This window comes from Musa acuminata, chromosome BXJ1-7, assembly GCF_036884655.1.
Source record: "Musa acuminata AAA Group cultivar baxijiao chromosome BXJ1-7, Cavendish_Baxijiao_AAA, whole genome shotgun sequence".
In the NCBI taxonomy this organism is placed as follows: domain Eukaryota; kingdom Viridiplantae; phylum Streptophyta; class Magnoliopsida; order Zingiberales; family Musaceae; genus Musa; species Musa acuminata.
Window position 1 is genome coordinate 10,742,899 of NC_088333.1, and position 21,429 is coordinate 10,764,327.

The 21,429-nt window shown below is 45.4% G+C and overlaps 4 protein-coding genes across 8 annotated transcripts; 1 reads left to right on the forward strand and 3 right to left on the reverse strand.

Moving 5' to 3' along the window:
• Positions 1-178: 178 nt before the first annotated feature.
• Positions 179-3,768, reverse strand: LOC103991611 (protein GRAVITROPIC IN THE LIGHT 1-like). 3 transcript variants are annotated; one of them, XM_065191911.1, is made up of 3 exons: positions 3,527-3,768; positions 3,360-3,429; positions 179-1,961 (listed from the first exon to the last, which is right to left on the reverse strand). In XM_065191911.1, exon 3 carries the CDS (start codon positions 1,939-1,941, stop codon positions 496-498), a length of 1,446 nt encoding a protein of 481 aa, XP_065047983.1. In that variant the 5' UTR covers positions 1,942-1,961; positions 3,360-3,429; positions 3,527-3,768; the 3' UTR covers positions 179-495. The 3 variants fall into 3 exon arrangements, with proteins under 3 accessions (XP_065047983.1, XP_009409388.2, XP_009409389.2); XM_009411113.3 differs by lacking the exon at positions 3,360-3,429; XM_009411114.3 differs by lacking the exons at positions 3,360-3,429; positions 3,527-3,768 and adding an exon at positions 2,211-3,351.
• Positions 3,769-5,578: 1,810 nt separating this feature from the next.
• LOC103991613 (uncharacterized) lies at positions 5,579-10,602 on the forward strand. The gene is made up of 7 exons (XM_009411115.3): positions 5,579-5,818; positions 5,918-5,986; positions 6,076-6,243; positions 6,454-6,624; positions 6,739-6,948; positions 9,429-9,514; positions 9,727-10,602. The coding sequence occupies exons 1-7, from the start codon at positions 5,731-5,733 to the stop codon at positions 10,366-10,368; spliced, it is 1,434 nt and encodes a 477-aa protein (XP_009409390.1). The 5' UTR covers positions 5,579-5,730; the 3' UTR covers positions 10,369-10,602.
• Positions 10,603-10,768: 166 nt separating this feature from the next.
• On the reverse strand, positions 10,769-16,023 carry LOC135678770 (probable serine/threonine-protein kinase PBL7). Of its 3 annotated transcripts, none has more exons than XM_065191914.1 (8): positions 15,788-16,023; positions 15,628-15,682; positions 14,864-15,087; positions 14,512-14,780; positions 14,272-14,407; positions 11,889-12,147; positions 11,601-11,733; positions 10,769-11,188 (listed from the first exon to the last, which is right to left on the reverse strand). In XM_065191914.1, exons 3-8 carry the CDS (start codon positions 15,009-15,011, stop codon positions 10,979-10,981), a joined length of 1,155 nt encoding a protein of 384 aa, XP_065047986.1. In that variant the 5' UTR covers positions 15,012-15,087; positions 15,628-15,682; positions 15,788-16,023; the 3' UTR covers positions 10,769-10,978. The 3 variants fall into 3 exon arrangements, with proteins under 3 accessions (XP_065047986.1, XP_065047984.1, XP_065047985.1); XM_065191912.1 differs by having other exon boundaries at positions 11,889-12,162; positions 15,788-15,924; XM_065191913.1 differs by having other exon boundaries at positions 11,889-12,162; positions 15,614-15,682; positions 15,788-15,924.
• Positions 16,024-18,122: 2,099 nt separating this feature from the next.
• LOC135678771 (calmodulin-binding receptor kinase CaMRLK-like) lies at positions 18,123-20,770 on the reverse strand. The gene is made up of 3 exons (XM_065191915.1): positions 19,452-20,770; positions 18,603-19,293; positions 18,123-18,487 (listed from the first exon to the last, which is right to left on the reverse strand). Exons 1-3 carry the CDS (start codon positions 20,701-20,703, stop codon positions 18,472-18,474), a joined length of 1,959 nt encoding a protein of 652 aa, XP_065047987.1. The 5' UTR covers positions 20,704-20,770; the 3' UTR covers positions 18,123-18,471.
• Between the last annotated feature and the right edge of the window lie 659 nt (positions 20,771-21,429).

Here is a 21,429-nt window from a genome sequence, read left to right on the forward strand (position 1 = left end):
TTCCAAGTACATTGAATTAATTAATCCTCGCACTAATTACCACCTAAGATAAATAACAATAACGATAATAATTAGTAGGCCCATAGTGGCAGCAAAGCCACGAGCAGCGGAGAAAACGCCACAAAAGTGGTCTCCTGCAACCAGAAACACACAGCCTAAAGCACACCGCACAAGCCGATCAGAAAACACGCATTGGTGATGGCAGACATGCCACCACTTGTGATTTAATTCTAGTTTATTCCGATCTCCATTAAACTAAATCCATACATACATACATATATATATTTATATAGTTAATATGATCTCAGAAAACAACAACAGCAGGTCCTGCTTGCGACATCAATTAACATCTAATCTTTCAGCTTCATAGTCGTTCGGAGACATATTTCCTTCTACCCTTTTCTTGATCTCTCGCGTTGACTACTCTCCCATGCATCACGTAGCCAAAGAGCCTGATGCCTACGTGGTGCACCGTCCGATGGTCAGCCGGTCGCATCACGACCGTCGATCATCAGCTGAAGCCGCTGATGCGAGGCAGACCTTGCACGGGATCAGCGTCCCACCGACTCCGAACCCGGGGACGACCGTGAACCCGACCGTGGCCGGTCTGAATCGGGCGGCTGCAACCTCCTCCACGCCCTCGTCCTCTTCCTCTTCCTCCCCCACGCTCTGCATGTACACCTCAGAGAACCGGCTCCCCCGCCGCACCTGGAAGACGGACCGGTCCTCGAACGAGAAGAACAGGCAGTGGAGGAGCCACACTCGCCTCGCCATCTCCGCAAACCCAGCGAAGAACGCCGAGTCCTGTACCGCAGCACCTCGATCGAGACTGCCGAAGAACGATGACTCCATCTTAGGATGCACCAGCGCCTGATACTTGGCCCTGAGAAACTTCGCGATCCCCTGGTACTTCTGGCTTAGCTTTCGAGTCGATCCGAGACGGTTCAGTTCGGTGAACTCGTCGAAGAACTGGCGCCGACCCCACATCGACCGGTCTCCAAGGGCAGCGAGGTCGTAGTGTTGGTGGTGGAAGCCAGAGAACATCTTATGGCAGACGTACGACTGGAAGGCGAAGGTCCGAACGCCGGGTTTCTGACGGAGGAGGAGCACGTCCGGTTGAATGGCAGTGGCAGCAGCGTCGACGTCCCATCCTGCTGACTCCATTTCCTTCACCGTTAGCTTGACGAAGGATGTGACGGCCTTGAAGGTGAATCGCAGAAAGGCAAGGAAATTTGCAGGACTTAAGCTGTCGAGTTGTAGGTCATCCAGGGCGCAGAGAGAGAGGCCAGGATGAAGCTTCGACTCCAAGGCTTGGTTACTTCTCTGAGACTCGATCAGTTCCCCATGAAGTGAGTAGATCTCCGAATCCTTGCGCTTGAGATCGGCTTCCAGCTTGTTCGTGGTGATCTGGTATGTCTTGATTAGATTGCGCTGCTCTTCGATCTGGGCAGCGAGCGTCGGCTGCGGCATAGGAGCAGGATATGGGAGGAAGGACTGGTTCCAGAAGTAGGAGTGCTTCAGCTCCGAGGCGCGTTTGAGCTCAGCAACGATGGCCAGGTCAGAAGACTGTATCGAATCGGGATCATACGGCGACTGCGCCGTCTGGAGCTGGGCGTAGGCAGCTTTGATAGCGGAGATGCTTGCGAAGAGGTTGGCGAGGAGGGACTCCATGGTTTCTTTGTCCCTCGAGGCCAGCTTCTGCTGCAGCTGCTTCTCATACTCGACCTTGCAAAAGTCGGTGCCGCCTTCAGACAGGATCGAGGAGTAGTCGCTGAAGCTCTGCGACAGCTTCAGATTGTGAATCGAGTAGCCATCCTCGCCGAGGGCAACGTCGGCGCCGCTGGCAGAGCTGGTGGCCGAGCGGCGGAGGCGACGGATCTTATGGAAGGCCCGAGCCAGCGTTCCCAACTTGGGTGGCGGCGTCACTCTGGTAGACTCCATCGCTTCTTCTGCTTCAAGATCTAGACAAAGAAAGAGAAGATCCACCGAGATTAGAGCGACGGCGGCAGCCCAAGGGCGAGAGGACAGTGGCCAGCAGTGGGATTTTTGATGCAGAGAAAAGTGATCAATTTTATAGGTTGTCGTTTTAGGTTCTCCTGTTCGAGAATATGCATGTATTCAAAGCCCGGAGGAAGAAAGGAGAGATAGAATAGCAAGAAAATGATTGTTCTCTGAACAGTAATTTACCAAAGGAGGAACAGCACCGATACCTTTGAACGAAAGAATCAGAAAGAAGGCATTCAATAAGCGAGATGAAGATGACTGCTCCAGGACATTAGATTCTTGCAATGAATAAGAACACGGAGCATGTCCCCGTGGTGGGGCAAATCCACAAAGGACAACAGAGGAATAAAAAGCGAAAAATAACTGGGGAAGAAAAGCTTTGGCTCATGCAGCATTAGGTGGGAGAGGAATCTCCAATAAGGCGACGGTGAGTTACTGATCCGACGCCATGCCCGGTTGTCGGCTCTATAAAATTTGCATCACAGCTTGCAGAAGCCCTCATGGATTGCCAGTTTATTATACGGTGATGCTCACAAAGAGACCCCATCTTCTTCTTCTCAGTCCTAACTATCAAGATCAGTCTACTCATGCAGGCCTCACCAAACAACTTAGGAACAGAAAAAGCATGGAAAGAATCATACGTCCATGAAACTACAAAACAAATCCAACGATGACCTCTGGCGCTCACAAGCCAGTGAGCAACACCGGACGCTAACATTGGCAAGATAGCATGATAAGCGGCAGCGTCCTTTGTGCTATGTTCCTCTTGCATGTTAATTATTATATGGGAAGGAATCAACTTGATGTTACTATTTCTAACGTGCCTCCACTAGGAACACAACACAAAAGTCTTCCCGGGGAGGCCCCATCCACTGCCCCGGCAAACACCGGCGTCACATGCCGCATAGGAATTTCCAGGTACTAAGCTTTTGCCCATGGAGCAAGTGGACAAATGTTCTCAGAGGCGAGAATAGACAAATCCCCAGAGCAGAGACCAGAACGTGACTCTTGCTACCATAGCAGAAGCAAACGCTACAAGGAAACCACAGTTTAATCGGTGCATCTACATCTTCGGCACTCTCCCATGGCTTCCGGCATCCCTCGTCGAATACTATATATGATGTATATATTATATGCCAAAATCAGGCACACGTAGTGAACATTCATTCACTACCATCCGATTTCTGGAAGGGGCAGAAACAGGAACGCAAAATCTGATTTTTGAACCAGAAAAGAACGAGGGAAAAAAGTGCTTTTTTTATCTACTCTTCGCCCAGAGAACGAAACTCGTTTGGGATTATGAGAAGAATAGACGGTTAAAAGGGTTTATTTGAGACCAAGACATGGAGACGCACCAGAAAACCTAAGACGGGGGGTCGGCAGGACCAGAAGAAGCCGCAGCAGAGGGCCTTCTCCTATCGCTCCCTAGCGGTACCCATCGTTCGCAGTGGCGATCTTGTCATATATAGAACAACCATTGGAAAAGAATAACCTCAAGTAGGAAGCCTCCCATTCGACTGACCTCGGGGAGAACGTCGGAAGAGCGAAAACGACCCCAAAAATGGAATCTTTACAGCGGTCCTCTTCGTCTTCTTCCTCCTCCCTTCTACCCCCGAGCTCGTTTGCGCGAGGGCGAGAGAGCCCTCGGAAGAGCACCAACGGGCAAAAGATCAAGATCGACGGCGAGAATACAGAGAGAGACCGACCAATGGATGTGAACTGTGGCGCGAGGAAGGGAGGAAGCAGAGAGATGTGAACTGGGAAACGTCGGGAGGCGCGGCATCGGAAAATAAAGACCACCTCTGGCACCCGTTGATTTTATTGCCTAAATTACCCCGAACATACGCTCTATATTACATAAACAGCCCTACGCGTCTGAGATGTTATTTTTCATACTTAGCAGGACAAGGTGGGGGGTAATTTAGGTACAACAGAGGGGCATCCATGGGAATTGAGATGTTCTCACCCGATGTAGTCTATTCCAGCTGGATTTTGGGAGGTGGGATTTTTATTTTCTTTTTCTTTTTTTTTGGGTACTACTAATCTCGTGAAAACATGTTGCCATGAACCCATATTTTTTACCTTCCTTCTTTCCTCATCTGTGTCGGCTTCTCCGCAGGAGTTCTGCAAACTTTCAGCGGAAATATTCAAGCAATACAAAATTGACGCTGCAAAGGAAACGTGAAGCACTCGGACAAAACTCATCCAAATATACATGACTCTGTGTTCTGATGGAGAGCAGTGCAAATGGAGACATTAAACGTCTACAGTAGAAGACGTTTGACGTTTGGTCCACGCCCTTCACCATTGGATGATGACACTCTCACCTCATTAATGGAGTTCGGATCTTCTGCTCGGGTAAAGATCATGCCTTCACTTTCGTGGAGTCCTGTACGAGAGAGAGAGAGTTGGAACTCTGGAATCTCTCATCTCTCATCTCTTTCATCTTTTGATGCAGCGCAGGCCTTCCACTCCATTGAACACTTGTTTCCATGCAAAACCTGTTACAGTCCAAGTTCTCGCTTCTCTTCCCACTTCTTCTTTCCCCTCCTCCGCTGAACACATCGTTCCATGCAAAACCTGCTGAGGGGGCTAAAGGCGCAGCAAAGGTCTGGTTTCTCTCCCTCCCAACTTCATCTTCTTCGGCTCTTTTCACCCACTCCTCGGCCTCCTAACTCGTTCTTCTCTTCTCGGGAGGAGCTCCGCACGCACACAGACACACGAGCACCAACGTCCAATCGCCAACCAAAAGCCTGTGTCAGAATCCAATGCTGCGACAACGGCTACCCTCCTTCGCACGTGCTTTGCGTCTCCGAAAGGGACCCCACCGCGCCTTTCCCGCCCATACACCATCCACTGTTCTGTCACGAGCGGGACCCGATGGGTCCCACCTCGATTTTGGTTCTATCGTAATTGGTTTTATCTTCACATTCATTCATGTGTGTCATAAATCTAAGATTTATATGTATATTTACGTAATCTCCGTCAGTAATTTTAACTACAAGATTAAAGATAAATAAAACTTCAAAGCCGAAAACCCCAACGATGCCAGCCACGTCACACGACGGCCACCGTCCAATGGCACGATGGAGGGAAGGTGGAGCCCCCGCCGCTGTCGGTGGCGCCGGTGCCGGCGCGTGGGACCCTGCTGTTCCGTTTGCATCCCCTTTAATTAACCCAATCTCCTAATCGCATCACAAAAGTGGCTCACAAAAGTGGCTATTTCTGTCCTTCTACCGATGATCGCATCACAGCCGTCGGTTCGTCCTTTGAAGGCAAAGATCCATTACCTCTGAGCGGTCAAAAGTATCATGAGAGTTGACATGACCTTCGGCTTTACTAAAAGACTTACTTTGGTCATCTGTATTCGATCTCAACTGTACCTTCGGACACTGTTGCTGAAGGGCCAAGTGTAGCCCATGCATCTGGATGGATCCATGGGCCCAAATATGGCCCAATTAATTTATAGGCCCGCATCGAACACGATCAGAGTGGCAGCGCTTTTGCCCTTTCCATTCCCCTTTCCCGTCGCATCTTTACCGCAAACCAAGCGGACAGACGAATAAATAATGGCGTTTTAAGCGGGGCGTTGCACGCCGCGGCTATCACGCACCGCACCACACTGTAAGCGCAGCTTAACCCCGACGCGAAAACAGTGAGACATCGATCATACGGATCCCCCTTCCTGGCACTGGACCCGTCGTCCTTCCTCCCGGGAGAGCTGCCATGAATCGATCCCTTCGCCTACTAGTCCTCCTCCTCGCCGCCGCCTCCGCTGCGTTTCTCGGTTCCAAAGCGCAAGCTACCCCCACCGGTCGTAATCTAAGGGCTCCCGATCTCTATTCTTTTTGTTTGAGCTCTATGTTGCTGTAGATCGCTTTCATTTTACTTCTCCTTCTTCTTCTTCTTGCAGGTGCTATAGTGAAGCATTTGTCCAGCGTTCTCAAATGGACCAAGCCCTCCCCCAAAACGACCCATCATGGTGGGTCGAGGTCCTTTTCACTTCGATTTTGCCGTAAAAAATCGTTGCTTTCCGAGTGATTTGTCGCCCCCGTTGTGTTGTGGTGGCAGATGGGGACGTGGTTGAGTTTGAGAGCGGGTACTTCGTGGAGACGCTTGTGGAGGGGGACAAGCTCGGCGTGGTGCCGCACACCATCCGGGTCTCCCCCGAGGGGGAGCTTTTCGCCGTTGATGCCACTAATAACAACATAGTCCGAATCACTCCGCCGCTCTCCCAGTGTATGATCGCGGCTCCCTCCCATCTTCGAATCTTTTCTTGCAATCTATCGTTGCAGATATCAAATTCTTTGAGGCTTCTTTGTGGTCAAGGGTTCCTTCCTGTTGCAATTAGGATATCTTCTCTTTTTTTTTTGCTTTAGTCAAGATGAGATCTTTAGTTCTTATGGTTCGACATTAGCATATTTTTTGCTGACAAAAGGATAAATGCAGATAGCAGAGCAAGGCTGGTTGCCGGGTCATTTCAGGGATACTCTGGACATGTTGATGGTAAACCGAGCGATGCTCGTTTCTATCACCCAAAGGGTGTCACCATGGACGACAAGGGGAATGTGTACGTTGCTGATACTTCTAATCTGGCTATTCGGAAGATAGGTGAAGCAGGTGCATCACTTGGACAATATCCTGCATCAGATTTAATGATTATGGGATTACGAGTGTTATTTCTGCAATTGGTGAACCAAATTGCATGTGTTTACTTGAGGTTATCCGCTGCAGGTGTGACAACTATTGCTGGTGGCAAATCCAATATTGCAGGATACAGAGATGGGCCTAGTGAGGATGCCAAGTTTTCTACTGATTTTGATGTGGTATATGTTGGAAGAACATGTTCTTTATTGGTTGTGGACAGGGGAAATGCTGCTCTTCGCCAAATTTCTCTTCAGCAAGAGGACTGCGAATACCAGTATAGCTCGGTCTCGACTTCAGGTTAGAACCATATCTTAATATTTTTTAGGATATTTTACTAATAAATTTGCCTCATCTATAATCAAGGATTGTGGGACTCATACATAGTTGTCACAATGCAATATTCCATCATGTTCAAAATCCTTGTTCTCTTTCACTTTTGTCAAAACCATTTTACCCTCAAGCTTCATTCTCTCGTATGAGCTCGATCACAACATCATCCGCCAGAATTCATCTTCGTGCTCTTCATACTTAGTTTGTCTTCAGAGAGGTCGATAGTTATTTGAAGATGATTGATTTATGTCATGAGCCAACATGAAATAGGCATGACCTTTATGGCTTTCTTCTGTAGCTGTTATTGTTGTCCTTATTGATAATTTAAGGAAAGATTATATAAGAAATGCTAGTATTTGAGTCAAATTGACATACCATAAATCAAGAATAAGACTATGGAAAATCATCCAATTCAATTCATGTGTGGTTTTAGGATATCAAGAGGAAGATTAAGGTACAGTTAACTAGAAGCCATAAAATCTGCATGATGACCCATGAACTCCCCCATGGACATTGCTATTAACATAGATGTATTGGGATAAATCCAATAAAAAATAGTTGGAAGCTGATGAAGATCCTCATCATCATTTGGTCCTCTTCCCAATGCAATATAATTTCGTCAACAAACTTGTGATTGGAGGCCAATTTTTCCTTTGTAGTTCGTAGGTCTGAACGGTATCATGAACAACTATCAGTCACTATTTCCTGTACCTTTATGCTTGTAGGAAACTGACAACTATTTCTGCTACACTGACCAAACCTAGTCTGCCTCAAACTTGAACCTGTATGAAGCTTGGTCTGACCTTAATGCGTAAGAATGCTTGAACCTTAGTATCAATAATAGGCTGCTCAATGTGTGTTTGTATATATATATTATATATACATATATATACACATATATATGTATATACATACATACATACATACATACATGCATATATGTGTGTGTGTGTATTACATAGTCCATCTTTTTCCTGATGCACAATGTTGGAAATTGAAATGTAATAATCCCTTCCATTCAAATTTCTTTTTTCCTCTTTAACATACCACATCTCCATTAGAGTTCTCCTTTGACTTTCTTTATTGGAAAAAAAGAATAAATGTATGGTCTCCTATCTTATCACTATGGATATCATTATCTTGATGTAAATTCCTCTTGATATATTTTTCTCTGTAACCAATACCTGAGCAAACCTTTTCTCTGTGTTGGCAATTATTTTCTTTTCCAGGATCATATGCACATAGTTACAGTCATCTCAGGTGATTCATTCAAGTTCATGGACTATTTTGAGATCGTACAGCCTATCCAATCCCTGTACAGTATACCGAGTTTTCCTGTCTCTTAGAACTAGAATCAGCAGAGAAATCACTGAACTGTGCTTTTATCATGAGAAGTACCTTGTTTTGTACTTCTTCACATCAGTGTGACCTTGTGTGTAGATTACTCTTAGTGTACACTATACAATTTTATGTAAATGGAGGTTTCAAAAAAAGATGATAAATGTATCTAATGCATTGCTTCTGCAACCATTCTGAACCTTGCATATAACCTTTGTCGCAATGTTTGTAAATTTCCTTGTTTATGAACTCCTAATTGCATCATCTGTATGTCAAGAAAATAAACACGATTCCAGAAATATCAAAATCTACAAAGTATGAACATGTTTAACATACAAGAAGCACCAAACCTAAATTAGGAAAAAGCCTGATTTTGGCACAATTTGTTTGTGGGATAGACTTCTGTTAGCTATTAATCTGAACTGATTGAGATTTAACGGCCACCTGAGCTGGGTTTTGACGGTCCTGATTTGTCTCAAGTGCAGATTTGACATAGTCCTTTGGAAATTAAAAAATCCAGAATTTTTTTTAACTTCTATTTCATGTTCAATTGCCTGTCAGAAGAAAAGAGCAAGAAGAGAATGAGAATGCAATCTTATACGTTGCCTGAGCTTCATGAGTTTGCAATCAGCTTGCTTGATATTGTCATATCTATGGAGGTCTATCAGTCTGTTTGGTTATAGTTATGGAAGGCAACGTCTTTTCTAAATAATTGTGATAAATATCCTACTCAAGATTTACTGGAAATGAGTAAGAATTATATTCATATATGACTTGTAGCTGGGTTTAAAACGTCTTTACAGACTGTGTTTCCAACATTCTCATCTTTTCACTTTAGTCTTCCATGCCATTTCTATTTTGGTATGACTTTGAATGAATTATTGCAAGTGAAAATTTTTTATCTGTTATATGAGTGGTTTGATTTTCTCGCTGAAGAAGAGGCATTGTATAAATGTCAATGGCTGATCTGGCCCCTATTTCCAACCGTCTGCAGATTGATGGCAATCCCCCTGCTTGAATATAACATCTGATTTTTTTTTTCAATAATGACCTATGTGTTCTTGAGATATTTATCTACGTCCTGGATTAATGATGTTCTATTTTGGCAGATATTATTATGGTCATCGGTGCAGTGTTGGCAGGTTATGTCTCATGCTTGCTGCAGCATGGATTTGGGCCTCTCATTTCCCACAAGGTGATAAAATATAGATATAATGTGTTTTGCTTGTCTTGCCTTTGTTTCTTATCTTTCCAAAGCAATATTTAGGCATCGATAATAGGTCTTGTCATTCTCCAGTTACAAGCACTATATTCATACTGTCATACTTAATTATCATACGTGAGAGCCCTCACTTATTTTCTATTTAATTTACAATTGTTAATAACATCTTATTTTTGTTTCTTCAGAATCAAGCGTTCGAAAGTGCACAACACGAGGGCAACTCCTTGGAGAAACCTACTCTCGTTGTAGAGACCCTGAAAGAGGAGCCTGGTGCTGGATGGCCATCTCTCGGGAGGCTTCTTGTTGATCTATCTAAATTTGCTGTTGAAGGAATTGGCAATATGCTTCTCAACCTCGTCCCATTTGGCCTTTGTCGCAAACGAAGTGCTGGCCTGACTCCTCTCAAAGATCATCTTGTCATGCCTGAAGACAAAGCAGTACCGCCCGTTGTGCAGAAGCAAAAGAGTCCCTCGCCTATGTCCGAGACACTTCATGAACCAAATGTGGTCACCGAAACAGCACCAAAGCCCCAGAAGAGTAGCAAAGTCCCCAAATTCAAGGATCCCTCGCTGCCTAGCAAGCACAGATCATCGAAGAGACAAGAGTATGCAGACTTTTATGGCTCTGTAGAGGCTCAGGTGAGTTCTAAGCCCCAGAAAGATCGAGTTCGGCACCGTCATCGCGACAAGAGTTCCGAGGCCCTCTTTGGTGCTGTGGGCACTGAACCAAAATCAGTCGAGATGAAGTCAGCCGACTACAGTGATCCAAAGTTTGATCATTACAACATCAGAAGCAAGTATGGCCCGGATAACACTTTTCGCTACTAAACAAACTGATCGGTGTGTTCCTGAATCGTCTTTCATGCGTAACAAGCTAGGAGGGATCTGGTGCAGTGATGAGTGACCCTGGCAGTGCTTGTGGCTTTGCCTCTGTTGTTGGCTGTAGTGAAATCCTACACAGTTTGCATAATTGATTAGCCTAGCAATTTCGTGGTGGTTTTTGTAATATAATCTTCGAAATCTAGGATATGAGAACATATAATCTAGCAGTTCTATCGTGCATGACTTGTGTTTCTACTTGTCGACAAGTTGTGCACTAAATACCTGGTTGCATAATCGACACATGAACATGTTCCATCTGTCAATTCAAAGTTTATATTTATTTAAAGGAGCCAAACGGGAGAACTTTTCTTAGCCATTACCACAGGTGCTGGCAATGCCCCTAACGTACAGCTAAATGGATCTCAATTGCTCATCAACTCAGGTTTGAGGTTAAACAAATACTTGCGTACAGCTAAATGGATCTCAATTGCTCAGCAACTCAGGTTTGAGGTTAAACAAAGACTTGGATGCCGAGGAGGGTTCTAACTTAAACTAGAAGCAAGACATGACAAAGATTTGGCTTAGGATTCCACTAAAGGAATTGGCTCACAAATACTCAGAAGTGTTTGGCAGATGATCTCTTCCTCACGAGAGGAAGGAGTGAGTGGACCACATCAGCCATTAAAGGCCTGTAATCAGCTTCTGCCTGCACGCACATGGCTGCAATGGCAGCAACCTGAACAGCATCCTTCACAGAATACTGGCCTTCCAACGCAGGATCCATGATCTGAACAATATTTTCTCTGTCACTGAGCAAAGGCAGAGCCTGTCAAGCCAATGGAAAAGATGAAAGAATTATTAGAATTCAGGAAGAAATCTTGAAAGTGATGACAACACTCAGATGAAGCAGAAGGGCAAATTCTATAAACTTATGTATAGTTTAGTAACTGCTGCAGAACAAGAAAGATTTGAAGCACTGGGTCACCAACATCACTAACTATGAGGTAATTTACAACCAAAAAATCCGCAAGCAGAGAAATAAGGAAGTTTAAATTCAGTTTCTGACAATACAAAAGTAGTGACAGAAAGAATACAGTTTTAAGTGAGAACTGAACCATGGAGAGAAGCTCTGTGCTTTCAGATCACAGATATAGTCAGGTTTTGATAAAACACTTATTTGAAATGAAATGTTGTTCTAAGATGTTGATCATTAATAACTGGATGGAGAGAGGACTGACCCACGATACAAGAACACCTTCCCCGGGAGGCCTAGTCATATCCACTGGAACTCGACCGGTTAGCAGCTCCAATAGAACAACTCCATAACTGTATACATCTGATTTGGTAGTCAAATTCCCAGTTAAAGCATACCTGTAAAATTATAGGAGGTCCATGTTAGAGTGCGACATTGACTTGAGACCCATGGCAAAACCAAGGCTTTAGTAGTAGATTAGGATGAGATTTTTTAGAGACATGCAAAATAGTCCTAATATATTGATCTGAAAATATCAGGGATTGGTTCGTACTCTGAGGCAACGTATCCCTGTGTGCCTAAAACGCGTTTGGAAACATGGCCTCCAGCTATCTCAGATCCAAGCTTTGCCAAGCCAAAATATGAAACTTTGGCATGGAATTTTTGGTCCAGAAGAATATTTCTGGTTTTGAAGTCTCTATGAATGACAGGCGGAGTGACATGCTCATGAAGGTACTCCAAACCTTTCGCAGCTTCAAGGGCTATCCTGAGTCGAGTTTGCCAGTCCAATTTCGAAGTTCCACCACAATAACCTGTAGTGCCAAATTCTTGCAATAAACCCAACAAGAAAATACTTGCATCAATCCACATATACAAGTTTATGATATGAAAATTTATGATACATGTACAAGTTTCCTTAGGCCAGATAAACATATATATATATATATGAAAGGAAACCAAAATATCAAGCATAATCTTTATGGTGATTATTATGTCAAGTAGTCCTAATGACAACAATATCTTCCATAAATTTTAAAGAATAAAACATTGAAACAGAGGGCACACATCCACCTGGCAAGCATATAATCTATTTAAAATAGATTAAATCTGTAAGCATTGGCTATAACAATATGTTGTAAATTGTGTGACCAGTTTACCAAGCATAAATGCAACTGGCACAGCACTTAACAGCCCATGATCATACTTGCATGACCTGATCTTTTGAATTTTCTTTTCAGCACGTGGTTTTATAGCAATTCTAGTAAAATCAGAAGAATTTGTATGAATGAGCCATGAAATGTTCCAACGGATAGTCTGTGTATAATATAGAGAACAAATATTTCAGTTCTTGCAATGTGCCTTTAGTTACACAAATACAGCACTACCCATCTCCATAGACTTGAACTCCTGTCGGACAAAAGTTGATGTCTGAGTCATTATTGGTAAGATCCTAAAGGCCTTCAACAAAACATGACTTGCAGCTTGTACTCTAAATTGAGAAACTAACAAGGGAAGGTGGGCAATTTAGTTCTTCATTTGTTTTACCATGTACTATACCTTTTCTTATGCATGTTTAGCAATATGGTTACTAAATTACCTATTAGGTTAGCAATTGGCCAGTGTAAATATTTAAGATTCGTTTTTAAGCTACAAAGAGCTACATCAGAATTTTATATATTTTATGATTGTGAAAATTTATAGTTCAAATGGCTAGTGGAGATCAATATCAATTAGTATTGCATATTCTGCATGTTCTTTTCTATTCATTACTATTGCATATTCTCTTCATACTATTTACTACCAGTATTTTTGCCTCCAAAGTACACAAAGTTCTCATTATAAGGCCTGCTAAAAACAAGACCTAGATGAACATCTTAATTCACTCTTTTGGTTGCTTGGGTGTGTATTGGCATAGATCATCCTCGATTTACTGTCATTTGCATTTTTAAGCAAAAAACTGGTTGTTTGTCTGAAAGCACAACCATGTAAATTAGTTTGAAAACCACACACCTTAACGATTCCACCACAGAAAAAAATGGTACCAACAAACTGCCTAACTAGATTGTCTGAGACTAGGATGAGACGAAAAAATAAGCTCGCAACAAGAGTGAATATTTGAAGCACACTTCACTGAAATATTGCTGTAATAAAAGTTAGCCCTTAGCAGGTGCTTGTAAAAACTACTCGATTAGGGACTTATCTAGATAAATCTATAAATGGGACATATTAAAGACATCTGTGTTTGTCGTTCATCTACACAAATTCTTTATAACTCGGATACGAACTTTTGCAACCATGAAAAGAGAAATAAACATATGCAAAGGAAGAAAGGTTGCAGAAAGGAGATTTATCGTTCATGGTTGTTATCACATTATTGTCCACTACCAAATTCTATGAAATTTCTCAGCAAGCTATTAATAGACTTGCTTTCTTCTTTTTAACATTTGACTCTCACAGGAACCTCGAAAATAATATTCATAAAACAGATAACTTGTCATGTACATACATACTCATGGATACACAATATTAATCATCTCAACGGGCACCATTCACATAAAACATATAAATTTCCTTCAGCAAATCCAGCTCATTAAAACGGGTGTTGATTATCGAACCATGGAAGAATTCTTTGCAAAATGTAATGTCAATTATTAGAATCCGTTAGCACCTTGAATCAATTACCCCTATATAAACTAATTTATGGAAGCCTACGTTCTCCTGCAGTGATGAACAGTCCTTATGGGGCCAAATGCCAACTTGTGCTTACAGTTTGCTGTTGTACCGGAATGCTTGAAAAATAAAAATATATCTACTGTTAACGATCTTAATCGGGCATCTAATAAACTAGTATGAACCCTATCAAATAATGGCGTTGTTTCGTAAATTCTGACCAATCATATGTCTCAATCTTTTGGCGAAATTTATCGTGTGCTTACCTCCTCGAGGATACAGATGTTCCTGAAGGCCACCGTTAGCCATGAACTCATACACCAAAATGCGGTGGCCGCCATCCGAGCAGTGCCCTATCAGCATCAGCAGATATGGGGAACGAAGGTGCGTCAGCAACTCCACCTACCAATGCAAAACCCATTCTTTACCCGATCAGAGACCATAATCCGTGAAGCTACAGACAAGTAGAATAAAAGACTCAGAAAGAGATAATAGCAGCGAGAGACCTCCAACTTGAACTCCTCCTCTCCCGGCATCCCGGGCCGGCCCATGATCTTCACGGCAACCTCGCGCCCGTCGGCGAGCACTCCCCTGTACACGGCCCCAGAGCTTCCATGGCTCACCACATTTCCCTTCCCGAACCCCGCGGTGGCGGAGTGGAGCTGCTTGTATGTGAACACCTGCACACCTCTCTCACTCACAACCACCGGCGCTTCTTCGCCGCTGCGACTGCCGCTCAAAGGCGCCGCCTTTTCCCTCTCCTCCTTCGGCGATTCTGAACAGTAGAAAAATGCAGTCTTTGGGAAAAATAACCACATTGGAGGAAAGAAAAGGAAGAAAAGGGAACGGATGACTCACTGCTGAGGGACTCGAGGTGCTTGGCAACTTTGTTGCTAATGTAGCAGTAATAGCTGAAGGCGAGGGTAAGGGAGACGAGAGACAGGACGGCGACGACTACGATGATCAGTAGAGATATGCTCTGATCTCTTCGATATTCTCCCTCCATTCCCTTCCTCAGGAGTAAGAGATAACTTCCCTACATCAAATGAGATCTAAAAACTGGGTTTTGCGCAGCGAATTGGCTGTAGCAAACAAAGATAAGTATATAAGTTAGATCACATGAGAACAAGGACGAGACGAGTGGAAAAAAAAGAAAAAGAAAAACCATGGAAGGGAATGAGTTATGCAGAAGAGATTTGATTGTTTGTAATATTCTAATGTCCTTGGGATATGAAGTACAGGCAGCAAGTTCAAATTGTCGTTGTTCCCAAGGAGTTCATGATGTTACTCGGTGCGTTTCGCTTGTTTCTAAGACAAATATTAAAGCATATAAAGAGTCGAATTTATTTCCATTGAGAATCGAAAACAGGGGACAGAGTGGTACGATGCATTTGGAGTCTAGACGGCAGAGGATGTGCAAAGGACGAAAATTTTCTGAAGCTGATGCTAAGCGAGATTTGAACGCTAGCGATTTCCTTGTGTTCTCGGGATCAGTAGATGCGGCAAGTTCAATTTGGTGTTGTTTCCAAGGAAGCCAAAGTGTGGTTGGGTTCATTTCACTTGTTTCTGAAACAAATCCTAAAGCATTTAGAGACTCGACTTCACAACCTCGAGGCACTCACTGAGTACGTAGGTTTCCTGGTAGCGGAACCCAAAGCTTGCTCGGCAACGAATTCTCTGCTTCAAGTGAACACAAAGTGTTAATTTACATCATCAATTTCAAGGAATCAGCAGAAAGGCGAAGATTTCAATGAGGAAGGAAGGTAAATAAAGGATACAGACATCAATCTCTAATTTCGCCATGGTCGTTCGCTCCTCAGATCCGAGCAGCAACTTGTGCTGATCAATCCTGCTTTGGTATCGAGTATAAAGTCCTGAAAGAAGGCACGGCGTGTGCTTTCTATTTGAATAGGCTTGCATACAAACGTAATAAAACTCCGGCAAACTACATCTGCCAGCATAATTGAAATGCACAAGAATCTGAATCTCCAGTACTGGAGATCGCAACTTGTTGTAATGATCGGCAGCTTGAGGGAGTGATTGTATTGACATGGGAAGAAGGGCAGGTCCCATCTGCAGGATGGCAACTGTTTAAAGGCTTGGCTGGCATAGGATGCCCAATACCATAAAATGACAACAAGAGAAGACAAATCAGATCTGCAATCTGAAAGACTGTTAACATTTATGCTGATTCAAGCTACTGGGGATATTATAACTCATGTAGACATGTATCATCAACTTAAATCAAAGCATGAGAACTTTACCGCCCACCATCTATCAATCACATGGGCCGGCGTCCTGGGCTCAGGCCTCCGCCCGTCGCTGCCACGGCGGCGGAGGGGCAGTCTTCGCGGCATCGGCCTCCTCTTCTTCGTCGGGACGGGATTGATGGTGGCAGAGGAGGAAGAAGAGAGGGATCTCGAGAAGAATAATCCATGGATCCAAGATGGCTCGGAGGCGGATGAGAGACAGATTTGGAGAGGTCGGAGGCGAAGTTGGGGGCGAGCGTGGGAGACGAAGATAGCAGCGAGACAGGCATTTGTTTGGTTGGAGTTTGAATGAGTAGCAGAGAGGCGAGGGGTTCGGCTACAAGGAGACGGTCCGGAACGCAGGTCTGGGTCGAAAGTACGATTGCATACTTTCTTGGGCCCAATTGGGGTCATGTCTTGGAATTGGGTTGGACATTTGGTCCGACCCAATATAATTAGATTATATTGGCGTTTCTCGTCAATATAATTAGATTAAAACTAAAAGTAGCTTTACATATCTATCCTTCGAGAGTTTCAAAATATCGTATTTGCCCTTCAAATTTTGATATTGCACATTTGTATATATACCCCCAAAAAATTAGATTTTGTAAATATATCCATAACTATTATTATCTCTATTTAGCATCATCATTAACTTCCGTCCAATAAACTGAATTAACAACAACTAATTATGATTATCATTAAATTAAATTTAAAATAATAATGTAAATGTCTATAATATCCTTCATTAATTTTATCAATTATCGAACATTACATGATTCATTATTAAAGTGGATTTGAGTTTTATTATTGATACCAAAAGTAAATAGAAGAGCAGTTCATCGAGATACCTAACATCCCAACCTCTAGCAGAGGCTGACATGAAACAGAGATGAAGACAAAACTTGCAGACCGTACTGACACCAAACTATTGATTGATCCACATTATTTCTTCATCCTGTCGAGTCCGGGCTGGTCCTTCTTCTTCCTCATCGACAGATGAGGTTGGCCATTGGCTGGTCCCAATCCAGCTTGGCAGATCCAGGTCAACCTCCTCCGGTCACAACGTCAAGTGGCCAAGCAAGAAAAGTTTCTCCATCCCCATCTTGGCCAAAGAATGTTTAGGTTGGAACAGAGAAGCAAGCAGCCATCTCCATGGAATGTACTCAGAAGCCAAGCCAACGTAGACCATGATTCTTAAAACAAGCAGATAAAGACAGAGACCTAATGCAGGAACACACCAAGGAAATCTCTTGCATGCTTTCGCAAGTTGCTCAAGACGGCAAGCAACCCGTGACCTGATCTCTTACGTGCTTGACCTGTCAGTCGTCATCAATTCAGGCGAGAGGAACAGGAAACAAGTTGAAGAACTCGTGAGAGAACTCCTCTTCCTTTGGGTTGGGATCCATGGCAGCAGTGAGCGGTCTGTCTTCGCCATTATGATGATATCCACATCGCAGTCATCGCCTGATCTCCCTCCTCCACTCTTTCCATCCTCCAGGTAGAATGAGCCCTGTTTGTGTATCTGAAAGAGTCGCAACTCAACAATGGGCGAGTCTCATGTACGCACAGCAAGATACCAGGCGGGAAGTTGCCGTCGACTGCTCAAATCATGCAGTGAACTGTAGGCATCTGTCCTAACACATGAGCCGAGGTACCATATTGTCATCGACAGACGAGAGTCAATCATAACACGCCTCCTCGTCATATGATGCAAGATCGTGTTAGATGCAGCTGAATGGACTGTCGAAAAATCTTGTTTCTTCTATTAGATTTCGTTAAAATTTTCTTTCTGACTGAAATTATGATGTGGGAAGGACTTCAACCATGCAGAAACCTGTGGATGAAGGCATATTCGCAGACCAAAGTAGTCAAACCACAAGTCTTTGGAACACTGATTGAGAATAAGAAACACAGGGAAGAGAAGGGAAATGAACAAAGAAGAAAGAAACAAGAGTAGATGCCGCCTCCCACGAAGGAACGCATCACAAACCAACAAACCCTCCCCATCGATATCTACCTTCTCCCATTCCACGCAACCCACCACCGCCACTTGGACTTTTTAATGCTAATGTTTACTTCCTCTTTCTTCTTCCTCTTCCTCTTCTTTATTGTCATGCCTTCTTTCTTGCACATCTCTACTGAACCCAACCAAAACCACTGGTGTGCGCTGTCCGACAACCGTGGCTCCCACCTTCAGCTTTCCTCCTTTCCCACTCATCTCTGTTTCCTCCTTTTCCGGGCAACGCAAAACAAAAAATTAATATAGAGACAGTGAAAGTGATGGAGAGAGCTCAACTAAACACGCAGAGAAATTATAGTTCTAAAAGAGTAACTTTTAAGCTTACGAGGAAGATATCGCCGACGAGGTGGTGGCGCCGCCGCCTGGGGAGGAGGAGGAGGATGGACGTATGTCTTTGAGGAGCCCGACAACCTGCTGCATGGTGGGGCGCTTGTCCGGAGATGGCGCGGTGCAGAGATAGCCGACGCGGAGACACTCGACGACCTCTTTCTCCTCTTCCGGGCCGGCAACCCGTAGCCGAGGATCCACTGCCTCCGCCGCACGGCCGGTCCGGACCAGTCCCCTCGCCCAACTCACCGCCTCCTCCGACCACCCTTCCATCCCCGTCATCAGCTCCATCACCAATATCCCGAAGTCGTACACGTCGCCCTCCGCCGTGCCCGCGTTCCCTGCAGCGGCTCCGCCGAAATCAGCCACCCGCGGCTCCAGGTCGTTACCGAGGAGGACGTTGGCCGGGACGAGGTGCCCGTGGATTACGCCGCGAGTGGTGCCCACCCACCCCTGGTGGAGAAACGCAAGGGCCCGCGCAATGCCGAGGGCGATGCGATGTCTCGTCGGCCAGTCTCCGACCTCCGCCACGGCGGACTTTGCTGCCTCGCGCCTCTCCTCGCCGCCCTGCTGGTCCCACGTGTCGCTGGTCCAGTCCTCCACGTTGGGTTGCCCCGCCGGGAGCTCGTGGAGCCAGCGGTGGAGATCTCCCCTATCCATGTACTCGTACAAAGCTAGCTTCTCCTCTCCTAATAACACGATCGAATTCCATCGCAAGAAAAGTTAGTAGTTGTCTCCTTTGGACATATATATACATACATATACAAGCAGAGAGATCGATTTCCATTAAGAAGAAATGTTAACCGTTGACTCAGATGGAGATATAAATATAGAGAGAGAATAATACCCGGAATGCAGTAACCGAGGAGGGGAAGGAGGTTCGGGTGGCGGAGGCGGGCGAGCTCGTGGAAGGAGGCGACGGCATCTCCCTCCTCCGCCTCCCGGGCGGCCTCCACCACACGGATCACCACGTGCATGTCGCCGGCAAGCACCGCTCTGTACGCGGGGCCGCTCCGACCGCCCTCCGCCAGCTGAGACTCCTTCCCGAACCCCGACGTTGCCTTCACCAAGTCCCCGAATGTCGTCTCCATCAACGGCTTTTCGAACAGCACCACCGGCGCAGACCACTTCGCCTCCACCACCCACCTCACTTCCTGCGGAGGCGCCGCCACTGCTTCCTTCTCCTCCCACTTCCCCTCATCCTTCCGCCTTTTCCTCTTCTTCAGTACTATACATAAGACGCAGCAAAACGCAGCCAAAACCACAACAGACGCCACTCCTGCTATGACTCCCAATCGTATCACTCTTCGTCGTCTCTTTAGCTTGGTGTCCTTCTTGTGTGAAGCCAGAGTAGTTGGAGAAGACGAGCGGGCGACGTGTGCAGTAGATCCGAAACGAAGTGATCCGGCTTTAAGGAAGGCAGACTTACCAAATTTCTTCACCACCTCCGACTGCACGACGCCAGTGAAATTATTGTACGATACGTTTAGGAAGTTGAGTCTGGCGCCGAACGAGGGAAACCCCTCGGAGAACACTCCTCGCATAGAGTTATAAGACATGTCCAAGTGCCTAAGCATTCGGAGCTTATCCAAACCAAGAGGCACGAGGCCGAGACCGTTGTGCGAGAGGTCGAGGATCTCCAAGCGGGACAAGGCAGCGAGACCGGCGGCGCTGGTGAACCGATTGCCAGAAAGGTTGAGTGATCTGAGAGGCAGCAAGGGACCGCCGGCTGGGATTTCGAACCGGAGAGCACCGCCGAGGCGGTTGGCAGCAAGGTTTACATCGAGAAGGGCCGGGGCGGACCAGAAGCCGCCGGGAACGGAGCCGTGGAGGGCGTTCCCGGAAAGGTCGAGGGCCCGGAGGGCGGAGACGTTTCGCAGGTACATCCATGACACGGTACCGCTGAGGTTGCGCGAGGGGAGCCTGAGGAAGCAGCCGGGGTCGTCGGCCGCGGGAGGGGGAGGGGGAAGTTGGAATCCCGAGACAGAGCGGAACGCGAGGGCGATGAGCTCGCGGTCCGACGGGCCGCAGGCGCAAGCGGCGCGCCGCGAAAGCAAGAGGAGAAGACCGTGCACGAAGAAAAAGGTGAAGAGCTCCATTCCACTCCGACACTACCAGCGTCCTATGGTTTGCGTTCCTTGGGATGTCTCTCACGATTAGTCTTATGTGGGAAACTTAGTTAAATAAGACAGTGGATGATGGGATTCATGGCGTGGGTGGGGAAAGAGGAGTAGGTTAAATATTTTAACTAGATTGACCATGGATCAACCATTTGGCTTTTAGATACGAGAGTCCACACATCCATTCCCGAGTGTCACCTTCATTCGTCCCACTTCAAGATCCGTGTTTCGATCGATTACTCCCGGATACTCGTGTGGATCTATGGATGATTGGCGTCTTCGGGCCCCACATATTCCCCTAAGCCGTCCCTTGAGACGCTTGAATGAAGACACACGATACCTAATAGCATGCGGATTCCATCACGTCGGGAATAAAACACGTTACTCTGAAATTAGTAGTGGGAACACAATTCATACAATTTCCTGTTCTTTTTCTTCTCATGATGCCTATTTAATCGTGATGTTACACGCGTAGCAAAAATACTCATGCAGTCAATCATATGGTCAACGAAGAGTTCCACAATAACTTCTTAGAAAGATTGGGAAAGATGTTAGCACACGAACCTCCCGCGCATGCACTGTCTCCACTTTGACCCAGGCATTGACTTGGCGCAATTTCCCACCGCTTCCACTCCCCCGACTCTACGACTCCCTCCTTCCACTCGACCCAAACTTGTGCGGTTGTTGGTCAACTCCCCTCGACGC